Raw genomic sequence first — 26,126 nt, 5'->3', positions numbered from 1 at the left:
GGGGCCTAGGAGGGAGGGAGGGGAGAAGGACTGGTGGCCGGACTCGGGTCCGCACGGCACCGGCGACTCCAGACCCTGAGAGCCACCCCAGAAATCTGCCTTCCAGGGACGTGTGGAGCAGACCACCTACCAGGTCCTGACACGCACACACTCACCCGCTCACAATTCTCGCTCGCACACATCCCATACCCCACACCCAACACCCACACTCACGCACCCTGCACATTCACTCACACAATCCCCCCAACACCTCACACCAACACCCACACTCACATACCCTGCACATTCACGTGACCCACACTCATACACCTTACACCTAACACACACACTGCAGACTCATTCGCGTGACCCCACACGCACACACCTCGCACCCAACACCCACACTCACACACATTGTGCGTGTGCATACAACCCACAACTGCACTCATTTCCACACCTCACACACCCATGTGCCTCACACATTGCAACACACAACCCACATACCTCACGTACTGCACACTCACAAATATGGTCCCCATCATACCTCACACACACAGTACCACTTTGCACACTTAGATATAACTCACTCCCACGCTCTCAAGTTCACATAAGGCTCTTCTGTCCTGGGTCAGCCCTTCAGATGATTGCATAGGGGCCATTAGGACTCTCGTGACTGTGAGTGACAGATGCCACTTCAGCAAGGAAAGGGACCTGATATTAACTAACAATAACTTATTAAGCGTTGCCTTTGCCCTTTGCGTGCCAGGTCTGTCTATTCCTCCCAGCAACACCATGCCTGTCTGCTCCTCCTCGTATTTATGGGTGGGAAACAGGCCCGGGGAAGTTAAGGAAAGCGCCCGGGCCTCCCTGCTCACATGTGGAGCAGCTGGGCTTTCACGGCTAGAGCACATCCTTTTGTCCAAACTGAGTTCAAGGCCTTAGTCCCGACAGGCTCCCCCAAGATTGGGGACACTTATGCGACTTATGTCGCAGCAGAGGCTGTGTCCAGTGATGGTGAGCAGGTGAGTGGCCAAAGCTCAGAGGATTCCAAAACCACGGAGAAGCGTTATTGCCAACTCTAGCAAAATATCTGGGCTGGAAGGTTTCTTTCTTTCTTTCTTTCTTTCTTTCTTTCTTTCTTTCTTTCTTTCTTTCTTTCTTTCTTTCTAAGTCTTTTTCTTTTTAAGTTTATTTATTTTGAGAGAGAGAGAGAGAGAGAGAGAGAGTGCCTGCGTAGGGGAGCAGCGGAGAGAGAGAGGAAGACAGAGAATCCCAAGCAGGTTCCGCACTGCCAGCACAGAGCCTGAACTCACAAACCATGAGATCATACCCAAGCCCAAACCAATAGTCAGTGAGCCACCCAGACGCCCCCAGGTTGGAGCATGAAACATGGGATGTGAGTGCTTCGAGTAAAGAGCATGGCGGTCTCTGAGGGCCTGTGCAGAACTCCACCTCTGTGTGCCAGGGCCTGGATAGCCCTGTAACATGGAGCCGAGCCGGGAGTGCCCCAGGCCCACCCTTCTTCTTCCCTGGCCTTATTCCCAGTCTGATTTTCGATTTTATTTATTTATTTTTTTTAATGTTTTTATTCATTTCTGGGAGATAGAGAGACAGCATGAGCAGGGGAGGGCCAGAGAGAGAGGGAGTCACAGACTGAAACAGGCTCCAGGCTCTGAGCTGGCAGTCAGCACAGAGCCCGACGCGGGGCTCGAACCCACGAACCGCGAGATCATGACCTAAGCGAAAGTCGGACGTTTAACCGACTAAGCCACCCAGGCGCCCCTGATTTTCGATTTTAAATTCTCTCTTCCCCATTAGAGTATCTGGCTCTGGGAGGAACTATATGAAATTTGTACTCTATTTTTTTTTAATGTTCATTTATTTTTGAGAGAGAAAGAGAGAGAGTCGGGGAGGGACAGAAAGGGGGGGTACAGAGAATCTGAAGCAGTCTCTGTGCTGACAGCAAAGAGCCCGATGCAGGGCTTGAACTCAGGAACCTTGAGATCATGACGTGAGCCAAAGTTGGACATCCTGAAATCTGTACTCTAAATCCTCAGGGACAAGACCTTGGTGCCTGGGGTCCCCTTTCTGCCCAGGGGCCTATGGCGTTGTTTTGTAAACAGCAGTCACTGGACGATTTAGAATTAACCTCTCACTTCCCCCTTTCTCGCTGTGGCCTTGCCTGCCTGCCTTCAAGGTACACCTGCCAGCCAAGGGCCCAGGAACATTGCAGCTGCTCTGTGTTTATCAGGATTGGACTCCCAAAGCAGGTGGCAGGGGTGAAGCCCTATCACAGCTTTGGCTACCTTAGATCAGTCTTGTCATCTGAATGAAGAGAGGCTCATTTCACATCCTGAGGCCACACACACAGTTCCAGTCACTCACATTTGCAGTCACACCCTATCTGGTTCATGCACACCCTCTTATACTGACACTCACCCATACACAACCGCACTATTTGTGTTTTCCTTCATAGATATTCACTCTTACATCTATATATCTATATATTACTCACTTTCATTTGTAGACGAAACAAACCCAACTCAACCTGGTTTAGCCAAAGCAGAATGGGTGGGGGGGGGCGGGTGGAGGTGGCTATAACAGGGATATTAAGATATTGGTTCAGGTATAGCTGGATCCAGCAGTTTAAGTAATGGCACCTGGGCTCTGTCGCCTCTCTCCCTTTGTATTGTGGGAGTCTGTTCGGCCTCCATCTCGGGCAGCTTCTCTTTCTACCTGGCAGCAAGATGACCCTGCAGCTCCAACTCCCTGGTCACCATTACAGCTCTAACATCAGCTCTAGGGGCACAGCAGAGAGCAGAAGAGAAGTCCGTGCCTTCCTGAGCTGACGTTATGGTGGGGGAGACAGACCAGAAACAAATAATCAAGTGAATCCATGTTCTGCAGAGGTGGTGAGCGCTTCAGAGGAATGGAGGTCAGGACAAGGAGGGTCAGAGCACCGGGTGGCGCGCCGTTCTCACATGGAGCTCAGGGAAGGTTGAGTGTAGACCTGAAGGGGGTGAGCCTGCAGTTATCTGGGGGAGGGAATGCCAGGCAGAACTGATGGCAGGTGCCATGCCATGAGCGAGGATCTGGGGGAGTGTTCAGGTTCGCAGGGACACTGCAGGCTACGTGCACTCACGTGCAGACACGCCCGCACACCCACAGTACACCGCAGTGTTTATGAGCATAGGACTGATTCCCTACTTCGCTACTTAGGTACAGGCTGTGTAGCCTTGGTCACACGACCTAACCTCCCTGGGCCTGTCTTCTCATCCCTAAAACGGGGTTAGTAACGTGTTTATCCCACAGGGTCATTGTGAGAAGTTGATGGGCTGGAGTGTGAGCGGGGTACTTAGAACCATGCCCAGCATGCAACGGGGACTCAAAATGTTAGCCATCGGCGTCGTCCTTGGGGCCATGCACCTGTCTCCCATGAAATGCCCACCCATGCTCTCTCCTGCTCCAAGCTCCCACGCTCCCTCACTGCAGGGCTGCACATCCCCCTGAGTCACGGGCAGGCTCCCGGCCCTCATCTCCTGCCTTCCCTCTTGACCCCAGGATCCTGTGGTGCCTACTTCCGCTGCCGGACTGGCAGGTGCATCCCCTCTAGCCTGGTGTGCGATCGCTGGGGTGTGGACAACTGTGGCGATGGTAGTGACCAGGCCTCCTGGCCACCGGCCGACTGCAGAGGTCAGTGATGGGTGCTGCCTGGGCCCCACTGAACAGCTAGGAGGGGAGCCGGGGGCTGACTGCCCTTCCCTGGGGCAGGGCCTCAGTGGGGCAGGTCGGAGGCAGGGGCGTGAGGGGAGAGAATAAGGTGAGGAATGTGTGTACAGGGGAGGACCTGAGGATCAGAGCAAGTGAGAGCCAGAATGGTGCTGGAGAGGATGTCATCCAGCTGATATTTTAGTGGTGGAATATTTCCTAAGTGGAATTTTGCCCAGAGACCCAAGCCATCAAAAGGAGAGAAGCTCCAGTTAGCAGGACCTGGAGGCCCGGGCCCTGGCTGACTGATATCCCCCCAGGGGACCTGAGTTGGACCTTCAAGACTTACTTGGGAAACCACTGATCCAGCCTGACTCCCACGTTGTACATATGGGAAAACTCATACTCTGGTTTCTCTTCAGATCGTATAAATCTTTCGCCTTTTACATATGGGGAAACTGAGGCCTAGGGAGGAGAAATGACTTGCCCAAAGTCATAGACTCATCGAGTAACATAACCAGGAATGATCTCTGTGGACAGGGGGCACCAAAATAGATCACTCAGGAAGATCCTTCCTGCGAGTCTAAGATGCCGCATCCTGCAGATAGAGCTGCCATGTACTGTTGAACAGGTTGTTTACTGCAAAAAACAACTTAGCTGGAGGGGGAAGTTCAGCTTCCCAGGATCCCACACACTTATCTGCCAAGCCACTCCTCAGTCTACTTTGCAGGTTCCTCTTTATCTCCCTGACGCTCTGTGCTTTGTGCCCGGGGCCCCATTCCTATACCCCCCTTTCCTCCAGCCATCTCTGCGCCCATTCCCCTGGCGGTCTCCTTTATATTACATCGCCAGCTGGATTGTCTTTGAACTCTAGTTACACAACCGCCTCCCTACTCAATCTCTCCATGTGGCTGTGTAGGTGGTATCTCAAACTTGCCCCAAACTGAACACAGGCTGCACAGCCCTCCCCCATCCTGCTCTTCACCAGCGTCCCCTGTGGTCACCTACCCTCCTCTCCTCTCAGCCCATGGCCAAGCCTCCACATCATCAGAATTTGATGTTCTCATGATGAGATTGGAGTGATGGGCTGCCTGGAGGAAGATCCTGGGGCCAAGTGTCCCCTTCATCCCCCTGTATCCAGAGCACATACTGCCAGCACCAGGTAGTGCTTGTAAGGTTTCTCCACTGCTAGTTTCCTGCCTCCCCTTTCTGTACTGTCCTCTTTGGAGGAAGTCACTCTGTGGGCCGCACGCGACCCTCCACATGCCTCATATGTCAGCAGAAGCAAAGCCCTCGAAGCCCACAGTTCCTGTTCCTTCTGTCCTGTGGCTCCTCTGGCCCTTCCCCACCTCCCTTTTGCACGCCCCCCTCCTCCATGCCGGCCCCCAGCTTCCTTCCCAGCCTCCTTCTCATCCTGCCTTCTGGCCTGGGCTGAGCTGCCTCTGCCCTGAAGTTTACCTTGGCCTCCTGTGGGTCTCCACTTAACTATCTTAGTTCCTTCCCGGCCCCTTGATTTAACATGGCACCTTCTGTCCACCGGCAGGTGAATGGACGAGTAAAGTTATGACATGTCCACACAACGGAGTATTCTTCAGTCCTCTAAAGGAAGGAGATTCAGACCCACGCATGAACATGTAACACGGGAATGAACCTTGGGGACACTGTGTGACATGAAATAAGCCCGTGTGAAAGGACAAACACCAGGATTCCACTTACACCAGGCACCCTGAGCAGCCAGACCGTAGAGACGCAAAGAATGGTGGTCGTCAGGGGCCTGGAGGGGGGATGGGAGCCAGCGTTCCCGCGGGGACAGAGTTTCAGTTTGGCAGGATGAAGGCAGCTCTGGGGACGGTGGTGAGAGCTGCACGACTATGTGATTGCGCTAACGCCACTGAACCGTTTGCTTAAACGCGGTTAAAAATGGTTTATTGTGGTATATATTTCACCACCGTGAAAAAGAACCCTGACCCTAGCCAACCTGCCCTGTCCCCTCTGCCTCTTACTCTCTCCATAGCACCTCTGTGTGACAGGACGGAATTTGTGTTACATCTCTGCACCCTAAGATGAGCTTGTCTATTTCACCCACAGCTGTTTCCTTCCATCCCTAGGGCAATGCCTGGGGGGCAGTAGATGCTCAAGAAATAGTAGTCAAATGAGTGGAAGAATGAACTCTGTGCCTCAGTTTCCTGATCTATAGGATGGGGACGATAAACCTAAGGTCTCAGAGTTGTCGTGAACTAAGTGAAATACCGGAGGTAAAGAGCTCAGCACCCAGCACAGTGCTTGGTGCCCAGTAAATGCTCAAGACAGATACATCCTCCTTCTTTTCTTTTTTCTTTTTTTAAACATTTATTCATTTTTGAGAGACAGGGAGAGACAGAACATGATTGAGGAGGGGGCAGAGAGAAAGGGAGACATAGAATCTGAAGCAGGCTCCAGGCCCTGAACTGTGAGCACAGAGCCCGCCACGGGGCTCAAACTCACAGACCACGAGGTCATGACCTGAACCAAAGTCAGACGCTTAACCGACTGAGCCACCGGGGAGGGGTCGGGGGGCAGATACACCCTCCTTCTTGGGAAGTAGCTCCATTTGTCAATCCCAGGTGCTGGAGCTGGACCGTGTGAGCTCAAGTCCTCCCCTATCGCTCCCTATCACTGCTCTGTGATCTAGACAAGAGACTTAACCTCTCTGTGCCTCACTTCCCTTATCTGTAAGATGGAAATACAAATAGTAGCAAACTCAGAGAGGTTTAGGGAGGATTCAGGGAGACCAAGTCAAGCCCTTGAAAGTTCTGTGCGTTAGTCTCTTATTTCCCACTGCAGGTCCCTCTCTGGTGCCCAGCCAGGCAGGGGGTACAGACGGCCAGGCCTCCAGGCCCCTGACGCTCTCCCCAGACCTCAAGTCTGCAGGCCCCCTCCAGAGGGGAGCCGAGAGGAGCCCCCTGGCAGGCCGGGCCCCTGAACAGCGGGATACAGTGGCCTCTCCGGGAGGTACGTGGCTCTTGATTCCCACCTGATCCCATTCCCCCCACCAAGGTCACACTTGTCCCTTTCTAGGTGACAGGGACAGGGCAGCAGGCCCTGGCTGAGGCCCGAGTGGACTCTCCCTTTCCTTCTACAGGTCCCCGGCTGCAGGGCGCTGCCCTGGTCTCCTCGCTGGTCCTAGCCTCTGCTGGCCTCCTCCTGGGCCTCGGCTGGTGCTGCTGCTCCTCCAGCTGGCTGGCCCGGCGGGCTCGTGCCTGTGGCCTCTGTCCCAGCTGCGCCATCTGTTACATGCGTCCTGGCCAGGTGGCCCCTGGGGGGCTGCAGCCGAGCAGGCCGGCCTTGCAGGGGCAGGGAGGACATCCCTAGAGGCCGTGGCTTCAGAGAAAGGAGGGCGGGCTCTGGGGTCAGACAGGCCCAGAGTTGTACCCCCGTCCCCGGGAGCGCCAGGTGACCCTGGGCAGGTTACCTAACCCTCAGACTCCGGATGCTCCTCGGGAAAATGGGNGGGGGAGGGGGAGGCTGCCAGGGGCAGGTGGCTCAGCTGGCCAGGCAGAGGTGGAGGGGGCTGGGACATGGGCCGGCAGGGGTGGGGTTGCCTGCCCAGGGGTGAGCTGCCTTTTGTTCCACAGTTGGCACTGAAGAGCTTTCCCCACCCGGAGGAGGGTGGCAAAGGCAATCGCGATGCCTCTTGTTCCAGGTAGCTGGTGAGGCACCAGGCTGGAGGCCGCAGCTGGCTCTTGTAGGATGTGGGGGCTGCCTGGGGGCTGCAGGACTGGGCGGCCCAGCTCTACATGTGTGTGCGGGGGGCCTCTACTGGTGGCGACAGTTCTGAGCCCAATCGGCCACCGTGTCTGACCCCAAGTCCCGGTGGTCCTCTGAGGCACCAGTTCGCATCCAACCCGCCCTACCTGCCAGCCCGCGGCCTTGCCCAGGTGTGTCTGGGTGGGGGTGGTGGCGTGCCCACCCTCCAGTCCAGCCCAGGGCAGTAGCAGCAAAGCGTGGCATTGCCTCAGTTTCTTACAAAATATTCATAATAATAATATTAATAATAATATACTCGACGTCATGGGGCTGGGCTGCTGCCCGGGAGTCCGTGCGGGGCAGGCGGCTGCCTACGAGGGGCAGGGGCGCGTGTTGGCCCCCGCCTGGGCGCGGTGCTGCAGGTCCAGCGGCTGCGGGGGCGGGGCGCCGGGCCGGGCAGAGTGCAGCACCAGGTTCTTGATACAGCCGGTGATGCCCGTGGAGAACCTGCCCCCGGTCAGCGTGCTCACGTCGGGAGCCCCACCTGCAGGGATGAGAGGCGGCAGGCTTGTCAGCTCCAGGAGCCGGGGATGGGGTGAGGGTGGGGGCGAGGAAGGCTGCGGGTTCTCGTTCTGCGGGAGCCCCAAACCCTCTCTGCCTCCAGGTGGTGCCTCCCTGAGCCCGGGACTTACCGATGTAGATGCTGCCCTTGGTGTTGACGGCCACGTTAGGGCCTGGGGACTGGCCGCTGACCAGCTCCTCGCCATCCACCTGGATGGAGCCCCTCCGGCCCTCTCTGTGGTGAACAGGGGTGGGCTGCTCACCACCAATTCCGAGTGCCCCCCCTGCCCACCCCCTGCTCAGAGTTCTTTCCTTCCCCCACTGGATGAATGCGGCCCCGCAAACAGAGCTTCCCAGCACCCCACCCGGCTTTCATCCATCCCTCCAGGTGCTTGCCTGCCACCCCCTCTCCCCACAGGAGTTCTGTCCTGCCCTGGAAGATTGTTCTAGCTCACGGGCTCTCCCCTGACCCTGGCTTCAAGTTCCATCTCCCAGAGCTCAAAGCCTGCCTCCATGCACATAGTGGGCGGCATCCTGTGCTGCTCCAGAACTCGACCCCTTTCACCCCCGCGCCCAGGTGGGCTCCCTTACCGCAGCGCCGTCACCCGATGCCACTCGCCATCATTGATGGGGTCCTCAGAGACGAGGCGGGCCTCCCCACTGCCCAGCTGGTAGCTGTGGTCACACAGGGCCAAGACAGTGTGAGCTGGGGCTGGTGTGTGGTGGTGCGTGCGGCTTGTGCTGGAGGCTGCAGCTTCTCATGGGAGGAGCCGTAGCAGCGAGCAGAGGGGAAGCCACTGATGCGGTGAGGGAAGTCAGGGAGGGGGAGGAAGGGCCAGGTGCCCGGACCCACCTGAAGACAAGGTGCCCGTCCTGAAGCCCAAGACTGATGAAGTCCTTGCTGTGACCGGCCTCTCCCACATCCTGCCCGGGAAGCACAGGGTCGATGCAGTTCCCAGCCTGGAGAGCCCAGGCCCCTGATGGGTGTGACCTCCACCCTCCTCTCTTTCACGGCTCTGCCCCCCAGGAGGCTGAGAACCCTAGGACCCCGGGCAGGACGCCCACACTCACCGCGCCCTGCCACAGCAGGAGGCCGCTGGCCGTGCTGGTCCGGACCTCCAGCTCGATGGTCTCTGGCACCTCGGGCAGGCTAGAAGCGGAGAGGCGGGTGAGAGGGAAGAGAACCCAGATTCCTGTGCCCCTCCCTGGACCCACAGGCTCCCCCAGCACCCATCTCACCTCCTGGAAAAGACGCGGCCAGGGAGAGCGAGGAAGCCGTCATCATGGAAGTAGGCTCCGTACTGCCCAGGGGCGTCTGCGGGACAGCGTGGGGGTGGTGAGACGCCTGCTGGCCTGCATGGAGCGGCCACTGCGTGGGCCCCAGGACCCCCACCTCCACCCCGATGTGTGCTACTGTGGGGGCCCTGGACAGAAGCCAGGGGCCTGAGAACTTGGATGGGGAACCCCTGGAGCTCTCCTGTCCCTCACTTCTCACTGAAACATAGCAGCTCCTTCCAGTATGCACGCAGGCAACGAACCACAGGAGCAGCAGCGGGACCTGTGATTTGTCACTAGCAGATGCTCTGACTGCATTTCTTACAAATATTTCAGAACATCGTCTACGCTTGTTGAAACCACAGCAGCTATTAGGGCCACCACCAGGTCTTGTTATTTAATGTGTTAATAAAGACGCACCTGTGTTACAAATCTGAAAGTTTTAAGTATTTTGATGACCTTATTTCAGTACAATTGGCTCACTCTGAGATCCTAGGCATTTTATTTTACGTAGTCAACAGGGTCCAGATAGTGTGACCAATGGTCCCCATTTGCTGAGTCCTGTCCTGGTTTTAGCTCTGAAAGTCCACGTCCTAAGAAACCCCTTAGTCCTGAGCAAGCAGGGCCAGCTGGTCACCTAGGTCATTGGCACATAAAAGGTTTAGAATCTTCGCGTTCCCTCCATCTTACAGGCAGGAAGACAGGCTCAGGAGGGTGAGTGACTCTCCCAGGAAGTGGGAAGCCTGCTTTGGACACTTTTGGCCCTGATGTCCATACTGTGTGTGGCTCCAGCATCCTTGGCCCTGCCTGCTCAGACGCAGCCCACAGGCCAGCGCCGGTCCCCGAGGGCCTGCAAGGGCAGGGGACACTTGGCCACCCTCCACCAAACAATGTTAACAGCTAACATTTACCAAGCACCTACTCTGTGCTGGTCGCTGCACCAGGGCCAGCTGCAAGCACCCTTTCATTTCAGTGGGTCTCTGTAACAATCTATACCAATCCTGGGACTTAGATATAATGCTAACAAAAGCTAACATCCTGTACCCATGGCGGACCAGACCGTGTTCTCAGCATTTCACAGATGCCAAGTAATTTTACTTGACACAAAGTTTTATCCAACCCTTGTGGAAGGATGTGACTTCTCTTTATTTTGCACATAAGGAAACTGAGGCACAGAAAGGTTGAGTGACTCACCTGAAGTTACACAGCTAGTAGGTGGCAGGGCTAAGATCTGAATCCAGATCTTCATGCGCATACCCATCCTACTGCTACTTCTACTGTTGTGTTAGTGGCAGATAAGAAGATGGGTATCTACGAAGCAGTCAGCCCAGTGTCCACGGACGTTCAATAAACATTGATTTTTTTTTTTTAACCAACATTGCTTTTTTTTTAAAAAAAAATTATGATTGCTTTTAAATAGATTGTGGATGGGGCGCCTGGGTGGCTCAGTTGGTTAAGCGTCCGACTTCGGCTCGGGTCATGATCTCACGGTTCGTGGGTTCAAGCCCCACGTTGGGCTCTGTGCTGACGGCTCAGAGCCTGGAGCCTGCTTCAGATTCTGTGTCTCCCTCTCTCTCTGACCCTCCCCTGCTCACGCTGTCCCTCTCTCTCTCTCTCAGAAATAAATAAAACATTAAAAAATTAAAAACAAATTAAAAATAAAAAAATAGATTGTGGAATCCTTGAGAATGAAGGTCTTGCCTTATTCATCTTATATTTACTGCGTCCAGAGTGAAGATGGGCACACAATAGTTTGCTGACAGAATGCATGAATGTAGAGGAGAAAACTGAGGTCAGAGTGGCTCAAGGACCCGGCCCAGGTCACCCAGCCAGTAGGTGCAGGGCGGGACCCAGCTCTGTGCTGCTGGGCTCATCTTTGTTCTGTCCCTCTGTGCCCAGGGAGCCTCTCACATGGGGCTTGTCCCGCTTACAGGCCAGAATTGAGGGTGTGGGGTGCCTGGAAGAGGGGCTGAGAGACCGGAAGCCAGGGAGGAGCCAAGCCTCTCCGGCCACAGGAAACACATACCATTGCCCCCGCTGCCTTCCAGATGCCAGTCAGACTCGGCCGCGCCTTGTCCGGAGCCTGTGAGGAAAGGCGGGTGCCGTCGGTGAGCACAAACACTGCAGGTACCGTGCGCAGCCCCAGAGGGCCCAGGGGGAGGTGGGGAGAAGCGGGGATAGTCACCTTGTTGGCAGCGTGGGCCCGAGAAGCCAGGGGGACAGAGGCAGCGGGTGCCCTGGCAGGTGCCCCCGTGCAGACAGGGCTCGTGGAGCCGGCAGGGGTTCTCCTCGTGCTCACAGAGGTCTCCTGTGGGTCAGGGTGCAGTGAGCGGGCGCGGGTGGGGCTGGCCGCCCGCCACCCCATGCCCCTGCTGTGCGCACGGGCGGCTCTCACACCTTTGAAGCCGTCGGGGCACAGGCACTGGAACTCGTACTCGCCGGCGGGCATGCACGTGGCACTGTTCTGGCACGGCTGGCGCTCACACGGGGAGCTGGTGTAGCACTGCCCGATGCCCCGGCTGCCCAGGAAGCTGTAGGTGAGGTCTAGCCGCTTTCCGTTCACCGACACCTGCGGGCACGGGGACGTGGAGGGGCTCTGGGCATGCAGGAGGCAGAGGCAAAGTGGCCCAGTGGGCCGCAGGGGACTCAGGCTGGAGCACGAGCGGGAATGTGGGCGCAGGACAGGGAGGAACCCAAGCCGAATGTGTGTGTGCCGGGACCGCCATCAGCGCGGTCACTACTCAGTGAGGCCTGTGGGAGGAGGCGTGATCGTCCCCGATTCACAGAGGAGGGCACTGAGGCCCGCGGGGGAGCGTCCGGGCTCACTGCAGGCAGAGGGGCCGGTCTGCACCTTCCCCCCTCCCCTCCCCTCTGTCCCCCCGAGGCCACTCCTTACCTCACCCACACAGCCGCGGAAGTGAGCGCTAACGTTGGTGGCCGGGGGCAGCCGCACGGAGGGCTCCACGCCGCCGAGGTAGAGGAGGGTGTGCAGGTTGAGGCCCTGGCTCTTGCCGGGCGAGGAGCGCAGCACGGGGCGTCTGCCGTTCACGCGCAGGCTGCCGTCCTTGTTGAGGCGCTCCGCAGACGCTCGGTGCCAGTGGCCCAGGGCCAGTGGCTCAGGGGTCCGCAGCACGGCCAGCCCTGGGGAGGACGGCAGTCAGGGATGGCATGCGCAGAGCCCCCCCACCCCGCCCCCACATACAGGGGCTGGATGGAACCCGAGAGAGATCGAGGGGCCTTGCCGCAAGTCACCCATGGAGAGAAGGTGAACGAACAGGAGACTTGGGTTGCTCTGACTTCATAAGTTATTCCTCTGAGTCTCCGTGGGGCATGGGGGAGTCGAGGGGGGCAAAGAGCTTAGCATCTCGAGCCCACGCACATTTCACGTCCGGCGCTCACCTGACCCTAACTCGTATCGGAACTCCAGGTGGCCGCCAGCCATCGCCAGGGACACGAAGTCCTCCACAGGCCCGCTCCTTCCCCCGCTGAACAGCAGGATGCCGTCGGGTGCCAGTGGCTTGAACTCAACGTCCAGGCGCAGCTCGTGGTGTGTATTGGTGAGGGCGGGCAGTGCCAGGTAGGAGCCAGTGCCCGACATGGAGGGGGTGGTCACCGTCACACCTGCAGCAGCCACAGCTCAGCCGGGGGCAGTGGGGGTACGGGCACCCTTGTCCACCCCCCTCCAGACGCTGGGGCTCAGGACCGACCGGGTCATAGCTGCAGCACAGGAGCCCGGGGCCTTGGGTCCTGCAGACCAGGCTGGAAAAGTCTCTGGTAAGAGGCGGGGACCTTTGGGGACCCTCATGTAAGGGATTCAGACTGGGCAGAGGCTTGGCCAGGTGCCCTTGAGGCCCTGTGGCCCTGGAATTATCATCCACAGGGCCCTTGGTGGCCTCAGAGTGTCCCTGCCCAGATTTCCCCATCCTTCTGGGGTTCCCTGGGGTCTCGGGCCTGGCTCCACTTACCTTCCTCACATCTTATCCCTGAGCGGCCCAGATGGCAGCGGCAGGTGTAGCCTCGACCATCAGGCCGGTTCACACAGGTGGCGTCGGGCCCACAGGCCTCTGGGGGACACAGGGACCAGCGAGATGGACATTGAGGTGGCCCAGGAGAGGGTGGGGTCCTGATGCCAAAGCCCTACCTATTGCACCCGAGGAGCCTTGGCTGGCTGGGAGGGCTGCATCCAAGACTGGGCAGGAGGAATGGGTAACAGCTGGGGTAAAGGGGGGCAGTAAAGGCTGGGGTAAAGGCTGACAGGGGACAGTGACACTGATGGGAGGGTAGCGAATGAATGAGTGTGGTGCTCCTGAAGGAACGTACCTGGNTGGCTGTCCTGGTGGGAGATGAGAAGGTGGTAGGTATCCGGGGTGGTGAGGGGCTGGGGGGAGCGCCCGGAGGCAGAGGTGGGGGCAGAGCAGGTACGGGGGTGGCAGCATGGAAGTCAGTATCTAGGAGGAGGAGGGGTGAGTACCTGGATGGGCGACAGAAGGTGGTAAGTACAGTTAGCAGTGGGGTGGTTGGATCTGGAGGGGCAGCAATGGGCAGAGGCCGGCACCGAGGGATGGCAGCGACCGGAAGGGCGGGTCACACACCTGGGTGGCAGTGCAGGGCCTGAGAGTGCTCACAGCGGCTCCCGGTGAAGCCAGCCGGGCAGATGCACACGTAGCTGCTGCTCTCTGAATCCTGACATTGGCCCCCATTCTGCGAAGTCGTCCCCAGAAGTCAGGCCCGGAACATCCCGCCTCTCCCCCACTCCCCACGGGGGTCTGCCCTGGCTGTGGGCAGGGGCCAGGGGCAGCTGAGTGGCGTGTGCAGTGTGGGGTTACCTGGCAGGGCCGGTCCCGACAGGTGGGGCAGTGGGAGATGCCGTGCGCTGTGAGGTTGAGGTCGTGGAAGATGATCTCCTCGCCCTGGATGCGCAGCTCCCGGACACAGCCTGGGCAGCAGGCAGGCATGGTGAGGAGGGCAGCAGTGCTGGAAGGCCTAGGTGGCCCCAGGCCGTACCCCGCAGTGCTCTCCCCAGGCCGGCAGAGGCTGGCACGGGCAGGGAGGCAGGGAGGGGGCTCACCTATGAAGCCGCTGCTCAGCCCCGCCTTGGGGATGGCGTCATAGTCGGGGTAGCCACCGAGGTAGAGCTCCTCATTTAGGTCCAGGCCCTGGAACTTGCCCTGCGCAGTGGAGAAGTCGGGGATGGTGGACAGGGGCTGGGCAGAGGTGGGGGGGGGGCGGAAATGGGGGTCAGGAGGGCTCACCTGAGAGGTCCCGTTGACCGGGGCCAGGCTGCCCACAATCAGGGAGCCCTGGGTGAGGCTGCGCAGCAGGGTCACGGTGTGGAACTGGCCCAGCGCCAGCGGTGTGGGGTGGCGGATGGTGGCCATGCCCGAGCCTGCGTCAAACCTGCTCCGCGGGGTGGGGCCGGGCAGGGGGAAAACGCAGAAGGGGCCTGTCAGAAGGGCTGGGCGGTGGGCCCCGCCTGGGCAGAGGCCATGTCACCGTTTCCTGCACTTCTGATCCAGTTCCTGTCCTTGCCCTGTCCTCCCACCTGATCCCCTGCACCCAGCTCACCACATCCCTGCCCCTTCCCTTCTCCTTCCCTCGCCTCCCCAGAGCTTATCTGGAGCAGCCCCCGGGGCGCCAACTGCCCTTGGCTCCAGGGCCTGGAGGTCATCTGCTCTCCTCCTTTATGGCTGGGTCTTCCCCACTGGGGATATATATTCCTCCAAGGGCCAGAATGTGATCTGTCTGTGTCTGTGTTCAGCAAATGGCTACTGAGTGGATGTATGAATGAATCCTGGTCTGCAGGAGTCCCACCCGGTAAAGGCACACTCAGTATCACCCAGCATTTCTTCTGCCGCAGTTCTGTGCAAGTCTGAGGCCGCTTCCTCCTCCGCTTGGTCGACACACCGTGTCCACTCCAGCAGATCAGCTGCTCACCGAGGGCAACAGCCACATCTCCTGCTTCGTCCCTCGTGCAACTCAACCCAGGGTGGTGTGTGCCTGACCAGAGCCCCGCAGCCCAGTCCCCTAGCCCCTTCCCCTGTAAACAGGAAGGGTGCGGGTCTCACCGGAACTCAGGACGCCCACCCACGAGGCCGAAGGAGATGAAGTCAGGCTGCCTGTTGGCCAGGTTGGTGGGGCTCCCTGGGATCCGCTTCTGCCCATTGTACAGCAGCATCCCTGGGAGGGCACAGCCGCGTCAGGGCCTCCACCCGGCCCCCCAGCCACAGCTCCCTGTCCGCCCAGCCCCAGGGGCGAGTGGCCCCAGCCTGTGACCCTTCACTCTCTATCTCCCGTCCCTCCCTCTGTATGGACACCTTGTGCACCCGGGGCCTTCCCACTGTCTCCGGTTGCGGAGCGACTGGCTCAGAGCCCCTACAAAGGTGTGGAATTTGCTTCACTCACACTGGGGGGCCTACCTGAAGGAGGAGAGGGAGGCAGAGACTCACCCGAGTAGAGAAGGAGGCCTGGACAGTGAAAGTCAGAGACCCAAAGGAGATGGAGGAGAGAGAAAGAGAGAGAGAGAGGAGGAAAGGCTGAGAGATGGAGACAAAAGAGGGAAGGAGGAGGAGAGACAGGAACAGGAAGCCAGGTCGGGAGGATGGGTGTGGGTGCAGCCACGGCAGAGGTGGGAGGTACTGCGGAGTGGGGCCTGGAGACAGGAGGAGGCCCGAGAGGGGGCCCAGAGGCCAGGCCTGGGGGGCTCCGGGACCGGGATCTGAGGGAGGTGGGTCGGACTGGGGGCCACCAGGGCCCAGACAGTAATGGTGGTCACTCCGAGACGTCACCACCCCAGATCGCCCCCAAGCAGCCCTTCTGCTCACCATCGGCTGAGTCAGGACGGAAGGTGATCTTGATCTCAAACTTCCTGTAGGCATCTTTGATGGTGGGCAGCGGCAGGAAGGAGTGGGGGGTCTGCGTGAAGTAGGGCACCACCCGCTCTGCGGACAGAGAATGTAGCTAGAGACAAGGCCCACGAGGCAGCGGGCAGGGCACTGCGTAGCCCCGGGGGTGCTGTCTTACCCGGCACCTGCAGATGGGCGAAGGCTTTGACCTTGCCCTGATGGTTGGTGGCGGTGCAGACGTAGGTGCCAGCGTCCTGAGGTCGGACCGAGGGCAGCAGCAGCACGTTGTTCTCCAGGCGGCTGTCAGGTGGCAGGTGACCGTCCAGCTGCAAACGTAGCCACGCTTGGGACCCTGGCCTTGGCCCCCACCTCTACAGGGCCTGTCTCCCATCCTGCCCGAGGCCCACCCTTAAACACTGGGCTTGTACCCTGTGCCAAGCCTAGGCCGGGTCCTGCGGCCACGGAGACCGCCCCTCGGGCATGCCTGCAGCTCCCCTGCCCACCGCTTACCTTGCTCCAGGTGATCTCAGGAGTGGGGTAGCCAGAGACCATGCAGGGGAAGGCGGCTGCGGAACCAGCAGGCACCCGGACCTCTGGGGGCGTGGAGATCTGGGGCAAGGCTAAGAGTGGGGAAGGAGACACAGGCCATCAACCTGATGACAGCCGCCATTGGAGAGCCCAGCCCGTGTCCAGACTCATTTCACCCTCACACTAGCCCCTGAAGGGAGGCACTGTGCCCCCATTTCACAGATGAGGCTCACTGCTGGTTACACATGTGGAACCGGGCAGTCAGGGCTCAGGGACAGGTCTGTTTGGTTCCACAGCCCAAGCTTCAACACACCCCGGCAGAAAGGGTGCAGCCCCTTGGGGACTTGAGACGGGGGGTACTAGGGCAGTGTGTATCAGGAAGTTCGGGGGCAAGTCATAAGGTCTGGGGTGAAAAGGAGCCACCTCCGAAGACAACCCAGCTTTGCGTCTGCCCCACACCCCCTGCCCTTTTCCACTCTCCTTCATGTCTGCTTTGTGTTTATGTGGTCTCTGCCATCAGATTGGGCTGTGGGTCTCCATCGTCAGAGCAGGTGCCCCGGTGGGTGAGGACTCCGTATCCGTTTCCCTCTTCCTGCCCCCTGTCCCCGTGGAGGTCCCTGCCGGCCTTCACCTTGCACAAGCAGCAGCACGTGGGACTGGGTGGTGCCCGCGGCGTTGGTGGCGGTGCAGCGGTACTGCCCTGCGTCAGCCAGCTCCACGTGGGCGATCCTGACGATGCCCCCGCTCTGCACGATGCCAGGCCGCAGGCGCCCCCCAACTTTGCTCCACGTCACCTGAGGCTTGGGGTCACCCAGGGCCAGGCACTCAAACTCCACGGCATGGCCGACCACCACGGTCTGCACGGAGGTCCGAATGTTGATGAGGACTGAGGGCAGGGCTGGGGAGGCGGGAAGCAGAGGCAGAGTGAGGCCAGCCTGCTGCAGGCACGGCCCGAGGAAGTGACCGCTGGGGCCCTGGGCATTCACCCCCTTCTTCACTTGTTGGCTCTTGTTTATAGGGTTACTTGTTTGCATGTCTGCTGTCATTTTTCACTGGCTGGTCTGAGCACCCACCAGTCCACCCGTCTCCCTTCTTCCCACCCTTGCCATATTCAATCAAACCCCCTTATTCTATGTGGACACAAGCAGGTGCCTAATTCATAGGCACTTAAGGGGCTCTTCCTGGGGAACATAGTCTCTGTTCCTCTCCTTTCTGTCACAAGCTTTTTAAAAAAATTTGTTAAGGTTTATTATTATTATCATTTTAATTTTTTTAAATGTTTATTCATTTTTGAGAGAGAGAGACAGAGTGCAAGTAGGGGAGGGGCAGAGAGAGAGGGAGACTCAGAATCCAAAGCAGTTTCCAGGCTCTGAGCTGTCAGCACAGAACCTGACGTGGGGCTCGAACTCACAAATGCAAGATCATGACCTGAGCTGAAGTCGGACACTTATCTGACTAAGCCACCCAGGTGCCCTAGTGTTTACTATTTTTGAGAGAGAGAGAGATAATGAGCAGGGGAGGGGCAGAGAGAGAGGGAGACACAGAATCTGAAGCAGGCTCCAGACTCCAAGCTATCAGCACAGAGCCCAACATCGGGCTCGAACCCACGAGCTGTGAGATCATGACTGAGCTGAAGTCAGATGCTCAACTGACTGAGCCACCTAGGCACTCTACTATCCTCTGCTCTTAGGAGAGGAAACCACCATCATACCTTGGACAACCAGCTGGGCACTGGCCTGGGCCTGTCCCCACGGTCCGTAGGCCTGGCAAATATATGTCCCTTGGCAGCTCTGGTCCAAGTTCTGGATTCTGTAAAGAAAAAATAATAAGACATCAGTGAATAGAAACAATCGACAAGAACGCTTTGCAATGGTGTGCAGGTTCAAAGTCATTGGGGATTAGCACATGGTTTAAGCTTCTAGTCTCCCACTAACCACGTGAGGCAGGTAGGCAAGTGAGGCACACATGCAGGCACACCCATTTTAGGACGAAACCATTCAGAGCTCAAGATCACACAGAGCTTGATTATGGAGTAGCGGAGCTGAGATCTGGGTCATGTCAGACCCATGTCAGAGCGGAGCTCTGAGATCTGGAATCAGAGACTTTCTCTTTCCCCTAATAATAAGGATGCAAATATGAGCCCCTGTTTATGGAAGACCTTCCACTCACATGCTTTGGTGAGTGGTCTCATGTAAGTCACCGTATGGCTGAGAACATTCGGGCTCAGAGAATGGAAGTGACATGCTGAGCCCCACAGGGCAGGCATCCTAACAGCCCCCTTATGTACTTTGGGCGGGGGTGCTCAAGTTCAGCCTGGCCTCCCCCTGACTCACCGGAGCACCCCATCCTGCACACTGTGGCCAGGAGGCAGCTGACCCCCTTCCTTGAGCCAGCGGAGCTGGGTGCCCTGGTCACTGGGCACGGCACAGTGGAACTCGACACTGGCCCCGATGCTCTTGGTCTCCAGCTGAGGTGTGACCTGAACGGCGGGCATGGATCCTGGTGGGATGGCGGTGGCCAGGACGGAGCCAGAGGGGCCTGTGGGGACACATATGAGGTTGTGAGTGTGTGTGTGTGTGTGTGTGTGTGTGTGTGTGTGTGTGTGTGTGTGTGTGTGTGTCCTTCCTGATGCCTCCACCTCCCAGCACCCAGAAAACCCCCATCCTAACATTCAAGGGGACGCTCTTTTCCTAGGAGCGCCTTCCACCCAGCCTGAACCAGGGCTGCTCTCCTCACCTTGAACGAGCACCTGGGCAAAGGCCTCAGCCGAGCCCACCTTGTTGGTGACCTGGCAACGGTAGCGGCCCGAGTCCTCAGGGGCCGCGGGCTCAAAGCGCAGCATCTCGTTCCTGGCGGTCACCCTCCTGGGGAGGCTGCCACCCACGCGGCTCCACTGGAAGGCGAGCGGGGGTGTTCCGTGAGCCAGGCACTGGATCTGCACTGTCTCCCCTGCCCGCACCGAAGCGTGCTCCGGCACGGTGGTGGCATACGGCGGGCCTGTGGTGGGGGGACGGAGAGGTGGGGCTGGGGACGAGCAGCGGTCAGGATGGGGGCGGGTGGTGGCCCCAGGGGACTTGTCAGAGGACCAGGGGCGCTGAATGCTGAAGCAGAGGGCTGGGGATGAGGGAAGCGAGGGTCCCAGGGGGGGATGGGGATCTCAGGCTGGGGCAGGTTTTGGGGGCCTGAGGTGCACGGCGCCCTCTTGATGTCATTCCTGGGGTTCTGTCCAGGGTGTAACCTGGCTGGGGGCTCCGTACAGGGCAGAGAGGACAGCCCAATGAGCGCGGATGAGCTCCTTACTCTCCACATGCAGGGCGATGGTGGCCTCGGCATGCCCGGCGGGGCTGGTGGCGTTGCAGATGTACTGGCCTGAGTCCTGCTGGGCCACCCGGGGGATGATCAGAGTGTCACCTTCCAGCCGGTGCTGCCAGGGCAGTGGGGAGCGCAGCTTGGACCAGTGGATGGTGGGCATGGGGCTGCCTGTGGGGTGGAAGACCGCAGAGGTCACCGGGCTGCTCGAGGGACGAGGCTGGTGAGGAAGCGACCAGGTGACCCCATCCCTTCATGGGGGTCACTGAGTGGGCACTTCAGCCATCACTGGGTGGTGCCAGCGACAGCAAGCTCCCCTCCCTGGTACGATGACATCCTCAGATCTCTTGTGTCTACGGTCCAGGCCCCAGGCCAGCACTGCCCTGCCTGTCTGGCGTGCCAGCCTCGCCCATACCTGTGGCTGAGCAGCGCAGGGTGGCTGTGTGTCCAGCCTCTACAGTCAGCTCGGCTTCTTCAACTTGAACCTGGGGGGCCCCTGGGGCCACAGTGCCTGTGTCCACAATCACCTCCACCCGCTTCTGTGCCGTGCCTAGTGCATTCTGAGCCAGGCATACGTAGGTGCCTGCATCTGATGGTTTAGCTGATGAAATCTGGAAGAAAGCAAGGATGCCGGTTATGTGGGCACCGACAGTCACCCTGGCGTCAGCCCCCAGCTCTGGCTTGATTTTACCTCTTCTCTCTATCCTTCCCTTTGCGTTTAGTTCTCCTACTTGACTGGCTGCTTGAGGACTCACACTCAAACATCTATCCCATTAGTCCATCCATCTACTGGTCCATCAACCCGCCTATCCATTCCCCATTTACCCACCCACTTACCCATCCACCCACTCACTCACCCATCTACACACCCATCCACCATCTACCCAACACACCTACCTATCCACCCATCCACCCGCCCAACCACCTACTCACCCACCCATCTATGCATCCATCCACCCACCCATCCAACCTATACAACCATTCATCCACCCACCTACCCACTCACCCACCCATCTTACCCACACACCTACCTATTCACCCATCTACCCATCCATCCACCCACTCACCCACCCATTGACACACCCATCCACCATCTACTCACATACCTACCTATCCATCCATCCACCTGCCCATCCACTCATCTACCCGCCCATCCACCCACTCACCCACCCATCCAACCATACATCCATTCATCCACCCACCTACCCACTCACCCACCCATCTACCCACACACCTGCTTATTCACCCATCTACCCACCCATCCACCCACTCACCCACCCATCTATGCATCCATCCAGCCATTCTTTCTTCCTTCACTTCTTTTCCCTTTCTTCCTGACCATCTTCCAAACTACCCACTAACCACGTATCTCATGCCCCCCTTTCTCTCTCCATCCATTCATCACCCATCTGCCCATTCACCATTCTTTCCTCCAAGCATCTGTTCAAGGATGAGCCCTGACTGGGCCTCAGACTCAGAGATGAAATGGCCCTGACCTCTGGCCAGGAGAAGACTCGCCTCACCTGCAGCACTGTATGGCTGTCCACGACCCCATACATCCGCTGTTCCAGATGGGTGGGGGTGCCAATCCGGGTCCAGTGAGCCGAAGAGCGAGGCTCCCCAGCACTGACACACTCCAGGGTGACGGACTTCCCCACCTTCACGTGCACGGGACCCTCGGGGAGCACAGACACAGTAGGGGGCCCTGCCCAGAGGAAGGACACCCCTGTTGCACATGCAAGGCTCTGCCCACCACGTGCACTGTCACAGCCCATCTCAGTCGCTGCCTGGTGGGCGCTCTTCTATACCGATGTGGAGAACAGGAGGCTCCGAGAGGGAGAATGCCCAAGAGGGAGGGGCATTGGCAGAAGCAGGATTTAAACTTGGGAGGTGGTGAGCTCGGAATCAGGAAGGCAGAGCCCAGGGGGTTGACGTTACTCACCGTGCACACTGAGGTTCACGACACTCTGGGCCACGCCGTAGGCGTTGGAGGCCACGCAGCGGTAAGCACCGTGGTTGCTGGGCCGGGCGCCCACGATGGTGATGATGGAGCCGTTGGGGCTGATGTGGACGTTGTCTGTGGGGTTGGCATTGGGCAGGGCATGGTCAGTGAGGCTGTCTTCACGCCTTGGTGCTGCCCATAGGCATAGCTCTGCCCCACGTCCCCGACGCCTCCAGCCTGGGTGTGTATGACTCATAGGGTCCCAGGTGGAAGAAGGAGGGGTCCTTGGAGACTCCTGGCTCCAGCCCCTTCACCACCCAGATGGGGACAGTGAGGCCCCAGAGTGGGGGGGCCGCACCCAGAGGCACACAGAGAGTTTGGTGCCACCCTCACTCAGCCTTTGCCCCACCGGCAGTGGTGATCCCCACACCTCCGCACGTGACTCCAGCGCACACCACTCCCCACCCCCCGCCCTGCCCCGCAACCCTCCCTGGGCTCACCCTCCAGTTCTTGGTTCCGAGTTTTCCACTCGAGGCTGATGGGAGCAGCCCCGTCGTGGATGAGGCACTTGAAGCTGGCATCTTGTCCCTGCTGCACAGTGCTGCTGGGCGGGTCGATAGAGATGACAGGGCTCCTAAGGCCTGGGGGATGAGGCAGGCAAAGGGCTGGGCTCAGGAGGGCCGGGTTGGCTAGACCTCCCTGCCTCGGCTCCAGGGTCTCCCCTCCTCCCCCTGCCCGTGGCATCTGCCACACTCACGGTAGGAGGACCCTGCCCCGGGTGGGACCGTGACTGTGAAGGAAGCCTCCTGCTCGGGGCCTGAGCCGCCAGCCACGCGGCACACGTACTCGCCGGAGTCAGCAGGGGACACGTGGTGGAGCCGCAGCCGGGAGCCGTGGGTCTGTCGGAGCGAGGGGGGCACAGCCATCAGGCCAAAGCCCTTGGGGCAGGGCAAGTCCCCAAGCCCACCGTACCAGCGCCTGAGCTCTGCCGCAGCAGGGAGGGGTGAGGGGGCTTCATTAACCGGATCCTACACGTCCAACTGACCCACTTCACAGAGGAGGAAGCTGCCTTGGGAAGCACTTCAGCAGCGGGGCCAGAACACCTGGGCCCCCCACTCCCATGCTCTGCTCCCCAAACTGCTCTATCCCCTGGGGCGCCAGAGGAGGCCAGGGTTGGCATGAGGTTTTGGGTGCAGAAGGCAAATGCAGGTTGAACCCCGCCTGCCCTGGAATGCTGCCCATCGGGCCCCTACCTGGTGCCGGGCGGGGAGGCTGCCCCCACGTTTGTACCACGTGACCTGGGCGTGGGCCTGCCCCGGCACCACGCAGTTCAGGTCCAGGGTCTGCCCTTCGGCCACGTGGGAGGAGGAGGCCTCGATGTAGATGGGCTGGGCCAGTCCTGGGGCTGTGGGCACAATGGGTGGGTGAGAAGGGTGAGGCCCCCAGGGATGAAGGCAGGGACTAAAGGTGACAGTGAATGCCACTAGTCCTGCAGGTGCAGTGGCCTGAGTGACTGACAGAGCTCAGTGCCACTGACCTAAGAAGGGTCTCCATTCCTTGGGGGAGACAAGAAGCCACGGTGTAGACCCGGGCTGGTCCCCGGGGGTTGTGGGGAGGGGCTGGAGGACATTCATGGAACTAAGGGCCAGAGCCCTGCTGGCAAAGCTGGGAGGAGCAGGGCCAGGGAGGGGCTCCCCAAGCCTGTGCCCCAGTGTCACCCACTGCTACCGTCACTCACCAGGAATGGGGCCTGGGCTGGAGGCCTCAATTGTGACGAGGACAGAAGCCTCCAGGGGGCCCGAGCTGCTGGTCACTTGACAGTAGTACTCTCCAGAGTCAGCCGGGGACACCTGATTCAGCCTTAGCAGGGGTCCGTGGACCTGGCCAAGGTCAGGGCAAGGCAAGAGTGAGCTGGGGAGCTGGCACTCAAGGCCTTCAGCTGCCTAAAGCCCCGGTACATGCACCCCAGGCCCAACATGTATGATAGCTACGAAGGCTGCATCCTGTGCAAGGCAACCCCAAGACCTTAGACACTGCAGAGCATGTTTATTATGACATTTTCATGGTAGGAGATAGTCTAGCATCCCTTTTTTAAATGCACCAATGTGCTCAGACGCTGGTGGTGGCTCGCTGTGCCCAGCCTGTTCTTCACCTCCTGACTCCCGGTGATCTCCTGCTGCAATTTTCCCAAAGCCCCGGATGTTAGAGCCATCTTCCCTCCTAGCTAGATTAAGGCAGGACCGTTGGGCAGGGGTGGGGTGGGGAGGGAGCCCCTGTACCTGGTGCCGGGCAGGAAGGCTGCCCCCGCGTCTGTGCCACGTGACCTGGGCATGAGCCTGGCCAGGGACTATGCAGTTCAGATCCAGGGTCTGCCCTTCGGCCACATGGGAGGAGGAGGTCTCAATGCGGATGGGTGGGGCTCCGCCTGGGGCACAGGAAGAGGTCAGTGAGCTGGGACTCCCACCCCTTGGCCCTCACCCCCTACCCCTGGGTGCCCAGATTTTCAGACCAGAGGCCAGACCACATATTGAGAGGTGGCCTCGATCCACGCCCCCTACTCCCTTCCCCTCCCTCTGCCCATTCCCCTGAGGCCTGGGGGCAGCTAGGCTGGCCTGGGGGCACCAGCTCATCCTCCTCCTGGCCCTGCCCCCTGTCTCCTCTTGTGCTCGTAGCACCACGGGTGGCCAGGGCTCAGGGCCAGGCGCCTCCACACTGTCACTCATTTTTCTCAAACTTGAACAATGTGTGGCTAAGAACCCAGGCTCTGGGGTCAGACTGCCTGGGTTCAAAACCCAGCTCTGGGAGGCACCTGGGTGGCTCAGTCAGTTAAGCATCCAATTCTTGATATTGGCTCAGGTCATGATCTCAGTTGGTGAGATCAAGCCCTGTGTCAGGCTCTGCACTGATAGCACGGATTCTCCCTCTCTGTCTCTCTGCCCCTCCCCTGATCATGTGCAGGTGCATCCTCTCTCTCTCTCTCTCTCTCTTAAAATAAAGNAGCATCCAATTCTTGATATTGGCTCAGGTCATGATCTCACAGTTGGTGAGATCAAGCCCTGTGTCAGGCTCTGCACTGATAGCACGGATTCTCCCTCTCTGTCTCTCTGCCCCTCCCCTGATCATGTGCAGGTGCATCCTCTCTCTCTCTCTCTCTCTCTCTTAAAATAAATAAGTAGGGGCACCTGGGTGGCTCAGTTGGTTGAGCATCCGACTTCGGCTCAGGTCATGATCTCACGGTTTGTGGGTTTGAGCTCCGCATCGGGTTCTGTGCTGACAGCTATCAGAGCCTAGAGCCTGTTTCGGATTCTGTGTGTGTCTCTCTCTGACCCTCCCCTGCTTATGCTGTCTTTCTCTCTCTCAGAAATAAATAAAAAAACATTTTAAAAAATAACCTTAAAAAAAACCCACAGACAACCCGGCTCTGCCATTTATTAGCTGTGTGACCTTTGGAAAGCTACTTCACCTCTCTGTTTCAGTTTCCCCATTTATAAAATGAACAGAACAGTCATGCCTACTTCAAATAGTTATGGAGGATGAAATGAGTTAATGTGTAAACAGAACAGGGCCCAGTGCCTGGAAAGTGCCAGATCATGTTTTTTACTTGGGAATTCATGCACTACTGTCTGCTATAGCCACATATTCCTTGTGCTGTCAATTACTTTACATTTTCTTGTCAATTGATTCACTTAACAAAACCTTTAAATGCTTAGCCCTGTTGTAGGCAATGATTTCCCTGAAATCATGACGTTCCATGTGTTGCTGTTGTTCTCTAGTATAAAAGATTTTTATTGGGGCAGCACCCCAAGTCACCCTCAGGTACCCCCAGAGACACAGGTCCAGCTGTTAGGGAACTCATGTAATTGTTGCAAGAGTCCTGCCATCCCCATGTTATGGATGAGGAAAGGGAAGCGTGGAGAGAGTCCTTTGCACAACCTCTCAGAGTGTGGACAGAGGAGCTGGGGCTCAGGCCCACAGAGCAGACCCCCAAGTCCGGTTCTCAGGCACTACAGATAAATCCCACTCGACCCAGCCCCCAACCTTTGCCTGCTGGCTCCCCTCCCTTCCTCTGGCCTCCAGCCTCCCAGCCCCACCGCAGGGACCCTCACCAGGGACAGGAACGGCACTGGAGCCAGAGGCCTCGATGTTGACCAGGACAGAGGCCTCCAGGGGGCCCGAGCTGCTCACCACCTGGCACACGTACTCGCCCGAGTCAGCTGGGGACACCTGGTACAGCCTCAGCCGTGAGCCATGGGCCT

General features: G+C 58.6%; 2 protein-coding genes across 2 annotated transcripts in view; one reads left to right on the top strand and one right to left on the bottom strand.

The window, feature by feature from the left end:
- Positions 1-7,661, top strand: part of LDLRAD2 (low density lipoprotein receptor class A domain containing 2) — a 10,587-nt gene extending 2,926 nt beyond the window's left edge. The window contains 4 exon segments of the mRNA XM_077775536.1: positions 3,541-3,672; positions 6,511-6,678; positions 6,809-6,975; positions 7,416-7,661. Of these exon segments, the coding sequence (XP_077631662.1) occupies positions 3,541-3,672; positions 6,511-6,678; positions 6,809-6,975; positions 7,416-7,661 (713 nt within the window).
- A 20-nt stretch (positions 7,662-7,681) lies between these two features.
- Positions 7,682-26,126, bottom strand: part of HSPG2 (heparan sulfate proteoglycan 2) — a 98,213-nt gene continuing 79,768 nt past the window's right edge. The window contains exons 66-99 of the mRNA XM_077775535.1: positions 25,977-26,124; positions 24,150-24,295; positions 23,609-23,750; positions 23,124-23,275; positions 22,628-22,769; positions 22,371-22,511; positions 21,871-22,005; positions 21,452-21,633; positions 20,344-20,539; positions 19,920-20,099; positions 19,356-19,616; positions 18,953-19,157; positions 18,331-18,428; positions 17,251-17,517; positions 16,602-16,711; positions 16,270-16,417; positions 16,071-16,187; positions 15,315-15,426; positions 14,502-14,646; positions 14,318-14,417; positions 14,076-14,185; positions 13,842-13,950; positions 13,215-13,313; positions 12,649-12,870; positions 12,146-12,390; positions 11,647-11,818; positions 11,435-11,557; positions 11,276-11,332; positions 9,214-9,289; positions 9,046-9,124; positions 8,828-8,898; positions 8,566-8,649; positions 8,106-8,209; positions 7,682-7,957 (exon numbers count right to left, since the gene is read on the bottom strand). Of these exons, the coding sequence (XP_077631661.1) occupies positions 7,785-7,957; positions 8,106-8,209; positions 8,566-8,649; positions 8,828-8,898; positions 9,046-9,124; positions 9,214-9,289; positions 11,276-11,332; positions 11,435-11,557; positions 11,647-11,818; positions 12,146-12,390; positions 12,649-12,870; positions 13,215-13,313; positions 13,842-13,950; positions 14,076-14,185; positions 14,318-14,417; positions 14,502-14,646; positions 15,315-15,426; positions 16,071-16,187; positions 16,270-16,417; positions 16,602-16,711; positions 17,251-17,517; positions 18,331-18,428; positions 18,953-19,157; positions 19,356-19,616; positions 19,920-20,099; positions 20,344-20,539; positions 21,452-21,633; positions 21,871-22,005; positions 22,371-22,511; positions 22,628-22,769; positions 23,124-23,275; positions 23,609-23,750; positions 24,150-24,295; positions 25,977-26,124 (4,851 nt within the window). The 3' untranslated portion in view covers positions 7,682-7,784. The remainder of the gene's footprint in view (positions 7,958-8,105; positions 8,210-8,565; positions 8,650-8,827; positions 8,899-9,045; positions 9,125-9,213; positions 9,290-11,275; positions 11,333-11,434; positions 11,558-11,646; positions 11,819-12,145; positions 12,391-12,648; positions 12,871-13,214; positions 13,314-13,841; positions 13,951-14,075; positions 14,186-14,317; positions 14,418-14,501; positions 14,647-15,314; positions 15,427-16,070; positions 16,188-16,269; positions 16,418-16,601; positions 16,712-17,250; positions 17,518-18,330; positions 18,429-18,952; positions 19,158-19,355; positions 19,617-19,919; positions 20,100-20,343; positions 20,540-21,451; positions 21,634-21,870; positions 22,006-22,370; positions 22,512-22,627; positions 22,770-23,123; positions 23,276-23,608; positions 23,751-24,149; positions 24,296-25,976; positions 26,125-26,126) is intronic.

The sequence above is a fragment of the Crocuta crocuta genome, unplaced genomic scaffold (genome assembly GCF_008692635.1).
Source record: "Crocuta crocuta isolate KB4526 unplaced genomic scaffold, BGI_CrCroc_1.0 scaffold127, whole genome shotgun sequence".
NCBI lineage: Eukaryota > Metazoa > Chordata > Mammalia > Carnivora > Hyaenidae > Crocuta > Crocuta crocuta.
The sequence above is the reverse complement of the archived record's forward strand: the minus strand, read 5'-3'. Positions and strand labels throughout refer to the sequence as shown.